At 40.7% G+C, this 12,690-nt stretch overlaps 1 protein-coding gene across 1 annotated transcript in view; it reads right to left on the bottom strand.

Annotated features, from left to right (window-relative positions):
• Nucleotides 1–706: 706 nt before the first annotated feature.
• UTP6 (UTP6 small subunit processome component) overlaps nucleotides 707–12,690 on the bottom strand; it is a 32,676-nt gene continuing 20,692 nt past the window's right edge. The window contains exons 11-19 of the mRNA XM_063453397.1: nucleotides 10,632–10,813; nucleotides 10,340–10,419; nucleotides 7,964–8,041; nucleotides 7,183–7,362; nucleotides 6,882–6,965; nucleotides 5,582–5,691; nucleotides 4,994–5,060; nucleotides 3,718–3,790; nucleotides 707–928 (exon numbers count right to left, since the gene is read on the bottom strand). Of these exons, the coding sequence (XP_063309467.1) occupies nucleotides 771–928; nucleotides 3,718–3,790; nucleotides 4,994–5,060; nucleotides 5,582–5,691; nucleotides 6,882–6,965; nucleotides 7,183–7,362; nucleotides 7,964–8,041; nucleotides 10,340–10,419; nucleotides 10,632–10,813 (1,012 nt within the window). The 3' untranslated portion in view covers nucleotides 707–770. The remainder of the gene's footprint in view (nucleotides 929–3,717; nucleotides 3,791–4,993; nucleotides 5,061–5,581; nucleotides 5,692–6,881; nucleotides 6,966–7,182; nucleotides 7,363–7,963; nucleotides 8,042–10,339; nucleotides 10,420–10,631; nucleotides 10,814–12,690) is intronic.

Raw genomic sequence — 12,690 nt, 5'->3', positions numbered from 1 at the left:
AATTTTAGTATTGGACGGAAATTTTCAGTCCTGCGTCCTTAAGGGGAGGACTACAATGACGAAAAATTCCCATCCAGCTTCCTTAAGTAATAGGATTGTAGGTTTGATGGGATATATAGAGAGTTAAAAAAAACTATTCAAAGTGGCTCTGTCACATTCTGGGGTCTTGGCATATTTCAGCAGTGAGGTGACCGTTTTGGTGGAGGGAGAGGCAAGTTTTACTAAACCTGTCCCTCACGGCTGCCGTCATCATCTTCTGCAGTGTCCTCTTCGACTCCTGGTGCTTCATCTGCCAGAAGCCAATGGCAGTGCTGTATAGCAGGGGTGCCCAAAAGGTAGATCTCCAGATGTTGTAGAACTACAACTCCCATGATGCTCTGTCCGCCTTTGGAATGCCTTTAGAATGACAAAGCATCATGGAAGCTGTAGTTTTAAAACATCTGGGGATCAGCCTTTTGGGCACCCCTACTGTGCAGAGTACAACAATGATGTCTATGTAGGATGCTGCATAGAAAAAGCCCTTTTCCCCCCATCAGCCGTCACTAGTGACAGCTAAGGGCTTTACAGCGGTAGCTCCGCCTTTTTCTCAAGCGTAGGAATCATAATACAAAAAAAATTCCCTACAGTGTCTCATATCTCGTCGGCTTTGGGTGGAGGGGCGATGACAGCGGCTTTAACTTTTTGAATAATAAATACACAAAACCGGTGAATGTAAACGAATAACATTTAATATTACAAAACCAGATAGGAAGCAATTTCACAGCGACAGTTTATAAATCTCCTGTTTGTAACAGCGTGTACTTGTTAACAAATTCTTCCACGTTGTCACCCTGCAGCATTTTCATCGCTCTCCAGTGAAGCGTCCCACAGTTTTCAGGTTTCCCCTCGGAATGGCTGAGTTCTTCTTTAATGTAATCCAACCACAGATCTAGGATAACAGACATTACACCCGCATTAACAAATGTAGCGAGAATTACACCGTGTTTTTGGAAAAATATCGGATATTTTGTAATCACAGAAACATAGAATGTGACGGCAGATAAGAACCAATCGGCCCATCTAGATTGTCCAACAGGTTTACTTTGTGAACACAAACAACACACACCCACACCGACAGAGTCAGAAAGCTCATTATCGTTGATTTGAAGACAAACTGTCCCTTTAGGGGCATTTGCACAATCCAATAATTAGGAAAAAGATATATAATTAATGTAATGTTTTATAATTCAAAAGGAAGACGGTTAATGCATAGTCCAACATAGACTATAATACAAAACCAGAATATCACCACAGTGAATATCAGTGAATTATAAGTATAGACAATACTTAGCTTCACGATTACAAAGCAGCCTCCCCAGGTCGTTACCCAAAACCGACCTTTACACAGAATAGACAACCAACAGCGGATTTAGGGATACGGCTGATTTAATCTAAAACAGAGGGAAATAGCCAAAAAATAGTGCAATACAGTAAAAATACAATATGTCATGCGCCACATGAAATGCACTCACAGAATGATGACGGACACAGCGCTCATAGGGTGCCTCCCCCGAAATAGTTGGGGGGCTAGTATTCCCACTCTCCACTCCACAGTGCCGGCTGATAAAACAGGACTCCAGATGGATGAAGGTTAAAAAGGATAGTGTTTTTATAAAAAAGTTAGACAATCACCATAATCATAAATATACAGTTGCAAGAAAAAGTATGTGAACCCTTTGGAATGATTTGGATTTCTGCACAAATTGGTCATAAAATGTGATCTGATCATCATCTAAGTCACAACAATAGACAATCACAGTCTGCTTAAACTAATAACACACAAAGAATGAAATGTTGCCATATTTTTATTGAACACACCATGTAAACATTCACAGTGCAAGTGGAAAAAGTAAGTGAACCCTTGGATTTAATAACTGGTTGAACCTCCTTTGGCAGCAATAACTTCAACCAAATGTTTCCTGTAGTGGCAGATCACACAACGGTCAGGAGTAATTCTTGACCATTCCTCTTTACAGAACGGTTTCAGTTCAGCAATATTCTTGGGATGTCTGGTGTGAATCGCTTTCTTGAGGTCATGCCACAGCATCTCAATCGGGTTGAGGTCAGGGCTCTGACTGGGCCACTTCAGAAAGTGTATTTTCTTCTGTTTAAGCCATTCTGTTGTTGATTTACTTCTATGCTTTGGGTTTGGGTTATTGTCCTGTTGCAACACCCATCTTCTGTTGAGCTTTAGCTGGTAGATAGAGGGCCTTAAGTTCTCCTGCAAAATGTCTTGATACGGTCTTCTGAGAGCTCTTTTGTGCGAGGCATCATTCACATCAGGCAATGCTTCTTGTGAAAAGCAAACCCAGAACTAGTGTGTGTTTTTTATAGGGCAGGGCAGCTGTAACCAACACCTCCAATCTCATCTCATTGATTGGACTCCAGTTGGCTGACATCTCATTCCAATTAGCTCTTTGACATGTCATTAGTCTAGGTGTTCACATACTTTTTCCACCTGCACTGTGAATGTTTACATGGTGTGTTCAATAAAAACATGGCAACATTTCATTCTTTGTGTGTTATTAGTTTAAGCAGACTGTGATTGTCTATTGTTGTGACGTAGATGATGATCAGATCTCATTTTATGACCAATTTGTGCAGAAATCCATATCATTCCAAAGGGTTCACATACTTTTTCTTGCAACTGTAAATGTAGGAATAAAAGAAACGGTCCCAAAAATTATTTAATTCCTACATTTATATTTATGCTTATGGTGATTGTCTCACCTTTTTATAAATAAACTATCCTTTTTAACCTTCATCCATCTGGAGTCCTGTTTTATCAGCCGGTACTGTGGAGTGGAGAGTGGGAATACTAGCCCCCCAACTATTTCGGGGGAAGGCACCCTTTGAGCACTGTGTCCGTCATCATTTCATGTTGCACATGACATTGATCGTTTACTGTAGTGCACTATTTTTTGTCTATTTCCCTCTGTTTTAGATTAATTCAGCCGTACCCCTAAATCAGCTGTTGGTTGTCTATAGCCCAACATAGATTGTAAATCAAAGCAATCCCCTATGCTGCCGTGCTTACTGTCCCCTGGAGGCACATGTGGAGTGCCTGAGCATGCAACAGATTATATGGCATTATGGAAGAAATGCCCAAGCGAGCACACACATTGTTGGAACACACTCCTGTAGACATGTGAAATGGCAATGGAGGAAAGTGTACGTTTTATTTAATTCAGTTTTCTGCAATCTTCAACCCTGGTAAACGCTGAAAAGTGACAATTCCTCTTTAAGTACATTCTACTGAGTAGCAGGAAAAGATAGATGACAAAATTACATAATATGAAAAAAGTTTGTGAAATGAGTATATTTCGAAGGATGCAAAATACTACAACAAGGGGTTATAGTCTAAAACGTCTCTGTCAAATGATTTAAACTTTGCTGACTAGGTGGGAAGTTAAAGCACTGGAAACAATTTGACTAAATTATAATGGGGGGAAGGGGGAGAGGTACCAAGTGTTTCACAGTGAAAGCAGGCTTTCCGGTCACGTAGACTTCATTCAAATGGAACATTATCTGGAAGGAAGTTTGGTACACTGCACGAGTCATTGTCACTCTGGTTTTTTCAAGCAAAATTATTTTCATGCATTTGAAGTTGTTTGGCTTTAATGACATGGATACCAGCAGTATGAGCAGAATGGGTTTCATAAAACGAGTGTAAAATACCTGGGTGTGTGGCGCCAAACTCTCTCAATGCACGCTCGTAGTACTCCCGCAGGTTCTGCACATTACAGTGTTCCTGGAAAAAATGAAATGTTTATTTTGCCGGTTTCCAACACGGAACTTAGTTCAGTAAGAGGTTTCATGTTACTTCTTTGAACCCACCAATCATTTACGTTAAAGCATTTTCTTTAGGTTTTCTTAACAACACACCTTTTGCAGACTCTCGCTCAGATTTCCCTATATAGCTTGGTTGCTATTGCACTCCTCTCGTTATGCATTGCAGACAAAATGGTCATTCACCAGTGACATTATTACAAACCACGAAATGGCTGAGGTCTCCCAGCCAATCCTGGTCCCCTCAAAGCATTATACAAAGTACAGCTCTTATTATGGCAGACCCATTCTGCACACGCGCTTTAGGTCCCCCATCGAATGACGGAGGAGGTGGACCGTGGGGGCTGAGGAACATGTTAATGTTAGGAATCCTAACAATAAAGAGTTTTCCTTTCAGCTGAAGTTGCTTTAGTGCCTATAGTGTCCCATTTAAGTTTCCTAGTTCAATAGTCTTACCCCAACATAAAGTGCTGCCTGTTAATATGTAATTTAGTCTTCAGTCTGCAACAAGAAATTATTAGTACTGGCAAATAGTTTAGTTATAAAGATTTTATTTTCACAAAAAGCAGGTAAATGATAAACCCAAAAAAATTACATAAAAGGGCAAGGCACACCGGCAAATGGCACTACAAGAATCGCAGCTAAGACACTTTGAGACTCAAAAAAAAAAAAAAGCCCCTGGCCTCAAAGTAAATAAATAAATACAAGTGCACTGCCTCACAATAAAATAAAATAGCACGTTACTCATAATCCATGAGTAAAGGGAAACTAAACAGAAACGCCATGTTCGACCTGTTACAGTGAAACCGCATACCTTATAAGCAACAGTGTTTTGAAACTTTTTTTTGGTTATGGCACGATTTAATGAGAGATCGAGCGAGTCAATGAATGGCTGCCAGGATTTTTTTTTTTTTTTTTTTGTGAGGTTCTCCTTATGAGAACAAGTTACAAGCCAGTCCATATGAAAGGCATGATTCAATCTGGCTTGGAATATATCAGCAGATCCAGTGTTGGAGAGTGGATTTCCTGACTATCTCTGCTAGGATTAACTGTAGTTTAGAATTAGGAGTGGCAGAACCCTTCGTTCAGCACTACACCGTCATCTTTTAGATTGTGTGTGTTCGCGGTTAAACATGTGGAAATCGTCATTAAACACAACCCTTACCTGTTCCTTTTCTATTTCAATCATCTTTAGGAAAAACTCTTCAGAGAATGGACGGTTCTCGTGCAAACTAAAGGAGAGAAGAAGTGAATTCTTTGTACATTGCGCTCCATCCTAAAACCCCTCTCTTGATAGCACCTTGACGATCTCATCGTCATACTTTATACTTGTGAAATAACGTATATTACAGATATAGCCTTCTGTTATAAATCTCAGTCAGATTGCACCAATTCTAAAAGTATTCTATTCAGTACTGAATATTTTATACACAGATTAATTCCTAAATCATATATGTAGACAGCCATGTATGTACTTCCTTTGGAACAATGGGGGCACACAAGGCTGTAAAAGCCACAGAGCGTAGTTGGCACAATGCCTGCCATTTGTGGAACCTTTTAATCCAATTTATTAATTAGCACACCCTACACCCTCCATCTTTGCATTATCAATTTTCTAAAAGGAGGGTGCAACAGACAAGGTCTACACTGTGACAGATTACTGAAGTTAAGTCATCAAGGGATACCTGGGCAATAGGATTTCATCTACAATCTCTGCTGCAACTGGTAGACTTGGGGTGGGGTCTCGGCTCACCTTGTGAAGATTTTCTTGGCTTTCTTGTACCCCTTGGTCCTGTAAGCCCAGTCTAGATATTTCTCCTTCATAGCCGTGGATACAGCTGGGTTCTGAACTAGAATGGCTTTCTGTGGATATTGATATCGGATTATTAGCTTTTACATGCATCTTCTCTTTGGGCACTGTATCAATAAGACAATTTCTTCCTTTAGCCATCACTTCCAAATTCCCCCTGCTACCTCTTATTTCAAAGTCCCATTATATCCTTTAGATCAGGGGTCCTCAAACTCCGGCCCCCCAGATGTTGCTGAACTACAACTCCCATGATTCTCTGGCTACCTATGTAATTCAAAGAATCATGGGAGTTGTAGTTCAGCAACATCTGGAGGGCCACAGTTTGAGGACCCCTGCTTTAGATTGTAAGCTCATGGCCTATCCAACCCAGCACAAAGGATAAAAGAGTTCAATGGTGAGATCTCGGCTCTTTACCGTTTGTATTTGTCTGTGTATAATTGTACGTTTCCCCCCTAATTAAACAGCGCTGCAGAATATGTTGGCGCTTTATAAATGCCCGTAATACATAAATGGAACAATGAGAGCATATGTGTTATCTCTGTAAGGTAACAGACCACTCAGCTAGAATGTGTGCCATTCATTTCATGCAACCTCGTTCAAATAGCTACATTACAGAACGCAAGGCCAGACCCTCAGCCTGATTTTTCTCATGGATTATTGTTTTAATGGAAAAGTTATCCAACTCTAGTTATCAATCTCAGAGTGGTAATGTGTACAATTATTTAAATATATCTCTAAAACAAACAGAGCCCAAGCTATTTAATTTGGATTACAAGACTGGACGTGTTTTTTTTACATTGCAGTTACAAGAAAAGGGTAAAGATCTGCCAATTTGTCATGTCTAGAGAATTGTATGAGCTTTATAATTTGTATATATTGACAATGGTTCTCTATTAATTTTCTACTTGTATGTATAAGTTAAATGTTTTGTCTAAATCTTCATGAATTATCATAATCCAATTTCCTTCAATACATTAAAAAGATTCATTCTGATAATATCGAATCCAGACACATACAGATTCATTGATGATCATCGGTTTCAGAAGACATTCTTCCATCAACGTTCTCATTTCCATTTAGTTAGCTTTTCTCTGAATGAATGAAGTGTATATGGATTTTTTTGTGATGTATATTTTTATTTGCGTATTTTCACAGTACACAGAAATTAAACAAACCAGTAGCCCCTCAATTCGAACCGTTACTCTATCCTACATGGCTGACAGCCTGGACATGGAATGCTCACCTGAAAGAGAGATTCTGTTTTGTCTGAATTGTTTTCTCTTTTTTCGCTCCACTCAACCATCAAATTCCATAAAGGCAGGCTTCCCTGCGGGTTAAACACCAGGAAAATATCATTAGATTGCCTCCATTCTTCTGTATTCATCCTCATAGATATACAATACACATCTGTTTCTCAAACAGCTACTTCCATGAATTCACTACTTGGGCCAAGTAAGTAGCTTTGACTCCCAGCATTATCAATACCAAAGTCATAAATAAACTGGTCTGTTCCATAAATACAACAAGAAAGACAAACTGCATACCTGGGCTTTCACGTGTTTAAATGCTTCGTCAAAAACTGAACCGACATCTGCGCTCTCCAGAGAGATTAGAACTTCCAAACGCAACAGCCACAGAGCCACGGAGCCACCATATCGTTCTGTGGCAGCAATAGAAATGTCCACCGCAGGCTCAGCCTGACCCAAAGTCACAAGCTGGGATATCTGTAAAATATCACAGGACTTGATAAACACTCGCGTAAGTGAAGCATTTTATATTATAAAATGAGAAACCTTTAAAAATGAAGTAATTTCAAATTAATTGTGTTGGTTTTCGAAATTCAATCAAAAAGATTGGTTGAAGACGCTCTTAGGGAGCATCAATGTTAAAGGGGCACACCGGGCATCTAAATGAAGTTGTTATGGTGCCTGGAAAGTAAGTAAGAGTGACTCCAGCACCAATCTCAACTCACCCTCAGATGGCATCCGGCTTCTGAAGTCTCAGTTTCATGAAGCGCTGAGTGCTGCCGGGCAGGACTCCGATTGGCTGAGAGTGGTCAGCTGGTGCTCTCAGCCAATCAATGACTACCCCTATTTACAAAACAGGTTTGAAAAGAAACCTACCCTTTTTAAGCCAGATTTGTGAATGGGAAAATCAATGATTGGCTGAGAGTGTCAGCTAGAGGCAACTTTGGGGTTAAATAATTAGAGAATGTTTTAACCCCTAAAGGTAATAGCGCATCCGGGGGATCCGTGCACCATAACAACTTTATTTGACTCAAGTTCTTATGTGCCTAAAATGGCCCTTACTCTAAGTAGATCTTACCCATTCTGTGTATTTCTGTTCAGGCAACATATTTGCTTCATGAGCCTCTTTGAAGGCAGTAAATAACCGCTCTTGTCTCTGAAATAAAACTTGAAATTAGTTGCAAGAATAATACATAGAGGGCACTGAGATCCATTGGACCGGAACCCTCTATACCACGAGATTCTTTTCTGGTTCGGGTCTTCTCACAGTACGACTAAACTATGCAATCTTTAGTGTCTTATAAAACCCATTTAATTCCTTACAATAAATTCTCCCGTATTTACTTTTCATTTTATTTTTTTAAACTAATGATCAGTGCCAGTACTAAACTAAGTGCCAGTAGTGCCGTCCCATAGTAAGTAGTCAAACTGTTTAAGAACAGTTTGACAACTTACCTGGGAGCTTCCGGGATAGGGGCTGTAGAATGGGATAGGGGCAATACTGTGCTGTGCGTGTGAGGGGTGGAGTGTGTGTGTATGGGGGAGGCAGTGTGTGTGTGTGTATGGGGGGGGGGGGGGGGACAGTGTGTGTATGGGGGGGGGACAGAGTGTGTATGGGGGGGGACAGAGTGTGTGTGTATGGGGGGGACAGTGTGTGTGTGGGGGGGGACAGAGTGTGTGTGTATGGGGGGGGACAGTGTGTGTGTGGGGGGGACAGAGTGTGTGTGTATGGAGGGGGACAGAGTGTGTGTGTATGGAGGGGGACAGAGTGTGTGTGTATGGAGGGGGACAGAGTGTGTGTGTATGGAGGGGGACAGAGTGTGTGTGTATGGGGGGGGACAGAGTGTGTGTGTATGGGGGGGGACAGAGTGTGTGTGAATGGGGGGGACAGAGTGTGTGTGAATGGGGGGGACAGAGTGTGTGTGTGTGGGGGACAGAGTGTGTGTGGGGGACAGTGTGTGTGTGTGTGTATGGGGGGGCAGTGTGTGTGTGTATGGGGGGGAACAGTGTGTGTGTATGGGGGGGACAGTGTGTGTTTGTATGGGGGAGGGCAGTGTGTGTGTGTGTGTGTGTGTGTGTGTGTATGGGGGGGACAGTGTGTGTTAGCAGGCCGGAGAGGGAGGCACAGTTCCCAGTGCTATGATCATGCGGCTCCCCTGTGTGCCCGTCGTGGCGCACTGTTATAAAGGAATGATCTCCTATAATACCTCCATTTTATAAAGGAATGAGCTCCCATAATACATCTATATTATAAACTAATGAGCTCCCATAATACATCTATATTATAAACTAATGAGCTCCCATAATACATCTATATTATAAACTCATTGGAGCATGATCTCCCATAATACTTCTATAATTTAAAGGAACACAATGGTGTCAGGAACACAACATGCATTACTGACACTATAGTTCTAATAGTGCCATTTAGGAGTCTGGTCCCCCTTGTCCCCTATTAAAAAGTGATTTACCCACATAGTTTGGAATGTTCAAATTATGCCACCTACAACCTGTAAGGAATTTACACTTCACATACAATCTCATCTCTAACATATAGCATACTAGATCGCTCTCTCACTGCATAATCTGTTAGAACTATCACTCTATGTTTTGAGGTATCTCTTCCCATCACAAAAAAAGGTGTGTAAGGGAAGCGCATGCCACGATGGCCAATTAACTAAAATGGCATGTGCTAACATCTGTCAATGTGGCATCGTCTCTTTGCATGTTATCTTGATTTACACTACAAAAATAAAGATTGTAAAAAAATAAAAAATGAAAAAAAAAAGGTGATTTACTCACCTTTTTCCAGAGCTGCGCAGGACTTCTCGTGGCTGGCTCCGCTCCCTTGGCTGAGATCATTAAACATTACGATCTCAGCCAATCCGATACTTTCCCATAGAAAAGCATTGGGAGGCTATCGCACATGAGTGGCAAAACGCTATGCTGCACCAATTAGCATCTCTATGGGGCACGTAAAGCGCCTCCATGGACAGCGTTGACACTCTGAATGTCAGTGCTGCACAACACAGGAAGCATCTCTAGTGGCCATCTAAAGGTGTACTTAGCCAGCAATGTAAACACTGCCTTTTCTCTTTAAAAAAAAAAAAAAAAAAAAAAAAAAAGGTAGTGTCTTAATTAAAAAGCCTGCAGGGACAGACTATAGACACCAGAACCACTACATTAAGCTGTATACTATATATTAAACTGTAGTTGTTCTGGTGGCCATTGGAATACGATCTGTCATAGTAACTCCATGCTGAAGACACAGGTATTTATTATATTGGAAAGTATGGCTGTCTAACAAAGGAATAAAGAGTTTAGGACTAATTTGGCAATCTGGAACAGTCGCTGAATTAGAATCTTTTTCCAACCATGCTGCTATGGCCGCTGATAAATGACATTATTAACAGATGGTTTATGTTTTATAATACGTGTATATTATTACACTTACCTTGTGCTGCAGCTCCTTGCTGTTGGTCTTTCGTTTAAATCTTTCCAAGCAGAAAGTGATATACAAATCCCACATGGCCTCTGGAACAAAACAAAAAACAAACACATCTGGTTTAAACAAAAAACAGCACAAGGCTAAATTAACCCTACACATCCCATAATATCTGCCCTGTTCCATCAGGTTCTGTGCTTGATAACAAATGGAAAACGTCCGTCGTCTTAAACATTAAGAAAGGTGTTGATATCATTTCACTGAATAAACGGAAAAATAAAAAATCTTTGTTTTCCGAAACCTGTTTGCACCGACGTCAGGGAGTTTTTATAGACATTGCTGCAACGCTCCTCTTTGCATTCCAGATCGAGCGCTTTTGCCTTCTTTGACGCATATTCTGATGAAGATGGAGATTTCGCTTCCAGCTCCTGCCGGGCCATGAAGTCCCACGTTAAAGGATCCTGGGCATGAAGGACTTTCAAGCTGGGCAGAAAAAATATATATATATATAAAATATAATATCCAGCACTATATGGCACTTTATTCCCAATAAAAGCTACAAGATAATCCTATATTTAACTCACAGCTTTTCCTGACTTCATATTGCAGACTACATATTGCAGTCATCTTTTAAAGGGGTATAATATATTAGAAACAGGGAATGCCAAACGCAGTAGGAATTCCGATCTGGTAGGAGATAGATAGGAAATAATAAATAAAATGCTAACTAATGTATCTACAATAACTTGGTAGGATCTATACAAATAGTTCCTCCAATGTGCTGACTCGGAACAAAGTATCTAAATTGAAAGTTCTAAGCTTTATTGCCGTCACGAGATAAAAATATACAATAGAACCAAGGAAGTTCAGCAAAGGAACAAAGGCTGTAACCCCTAAATATGTGGGTAAAATACTCCTGGGAAGGAACCTTAGCAGTGCATTGCCCATGGATTCTACTAAGTTAGAACATCCGAGTACAGAATTGATACTGCATTGAAAAGTGATACCATTCCACAAGGGGATTGCTCACTAAGTAGTGAACTCTATGTCATCCACCAGGAGGGACACTGTACACTAATGGTGTAGAGGACATGAAGGTACAAGGGTAGAGATAAACCCGGATAGGATATTGAGAAAGTTCTCCAAGTACAGAAGTCAAGGTGGTCACTACCAGTGTATAGATCAAATGCTGTAAACCCACCAGCTGTGTATAGGTAAAGCAGCTAATAGGAGACGTCTTGTATGGTATTCAGCGCCACGGAGATAAAACGGACCTTGTATCTATCTGCCTACTGACTCTGAACACTGCAGCTCCTGTGAAACACCTTCGTGGGTGTTATAAGCTAGTGTAGCCAAGTGGGGATACTGTCTGTCCCTTTCTAGTACCTAGAGGCGAAAACTCCTAAACATCACCTTCATGGGTGTTCTAAGCTGGAAGTTAACCCAAAGTTGTAAGTTGTCCACCCCTCAGACTCCTACCAAGATTAAAGAAAAGCCAAAAATAAAATACATTAGTTAGCATTTTATTTATTATTTTCTATTTATATCCTACCATATCGGAATTCCCACTTCGTTTGGGATTCCCTCTTTCTATTCTATTCTACTATTTGCAGGGTTCAAGCCCAGGGTGGATCTGGTACCACCGACACGTTCTATTCGGACTCCGTAACATTGTTTGTTCTCTATTTGGATTATTATTCTTTTAAAGGGGCACTACACTGCCCAAATAAAAAAACTAAACAAAACACACATAAAATAAATATAAAAATGATCACTGTTTAGTATATGAACCTCCAATGAAAACATGCACGCCTTATACCTTACAAATAGCTTGCATAAACTGCAGATCTCTTGTCTGAAGCCGTTTAACCCCTTCCCTTTTAACCCCGCCCAGGCTTTCTGTGGCTGTCCAATCACAGCTCAATGCAGGAAACACTATTCACACATGCAGTATTCCAGCTGAAGCGCTTTAGCAGTCTGGAGTGTTCTTTAACAATATATAGCCCAGCATTCTATGGTAATTCCAAACTCAATCAACACATTCTTTGTGCCCTCGGGTAACCAATCAAAATGAAAGCACTCAGAGGCCACACGACAATCTTCAGGAAGTTCGTATTTCAGGTAAATTGAAACTGAATGAGACTTTTCCTATTCTCATGAAGTCACTTTCACTAACTGCATACCTCCCAAGTGTCCCTATTTAATAGTGACAGTCCCTATTTTGGGCCCAAATCCCGCTGTTCCTCTTTTCGATCCTAGTTCCCCAGTTTTCTAGGAGCTCTGTATTGCTGATGTGCCCCAGTGTATAACATAGCTCCACAGGAATAATTCTCATAGATGCACAGAATTGCATGAAGACA

This window comes from Pelobates fuscus, chromosome 5 (assembly GCF_036172605.1).
Source record: "Pelobates fuscus isolate aPelFus1 chromosome 5, aPelFus1.pri, whole genome shotgun sequence".
Lineage (NCBI taxonomy): Eukaryota > Metazoa > Chordata > Amphibia > Anura > Pelobatidae > Pelobates > Pelobates fuscus.
This window is presented reverse-complemented; position numbering and strand designations above follow the sequence as displayed.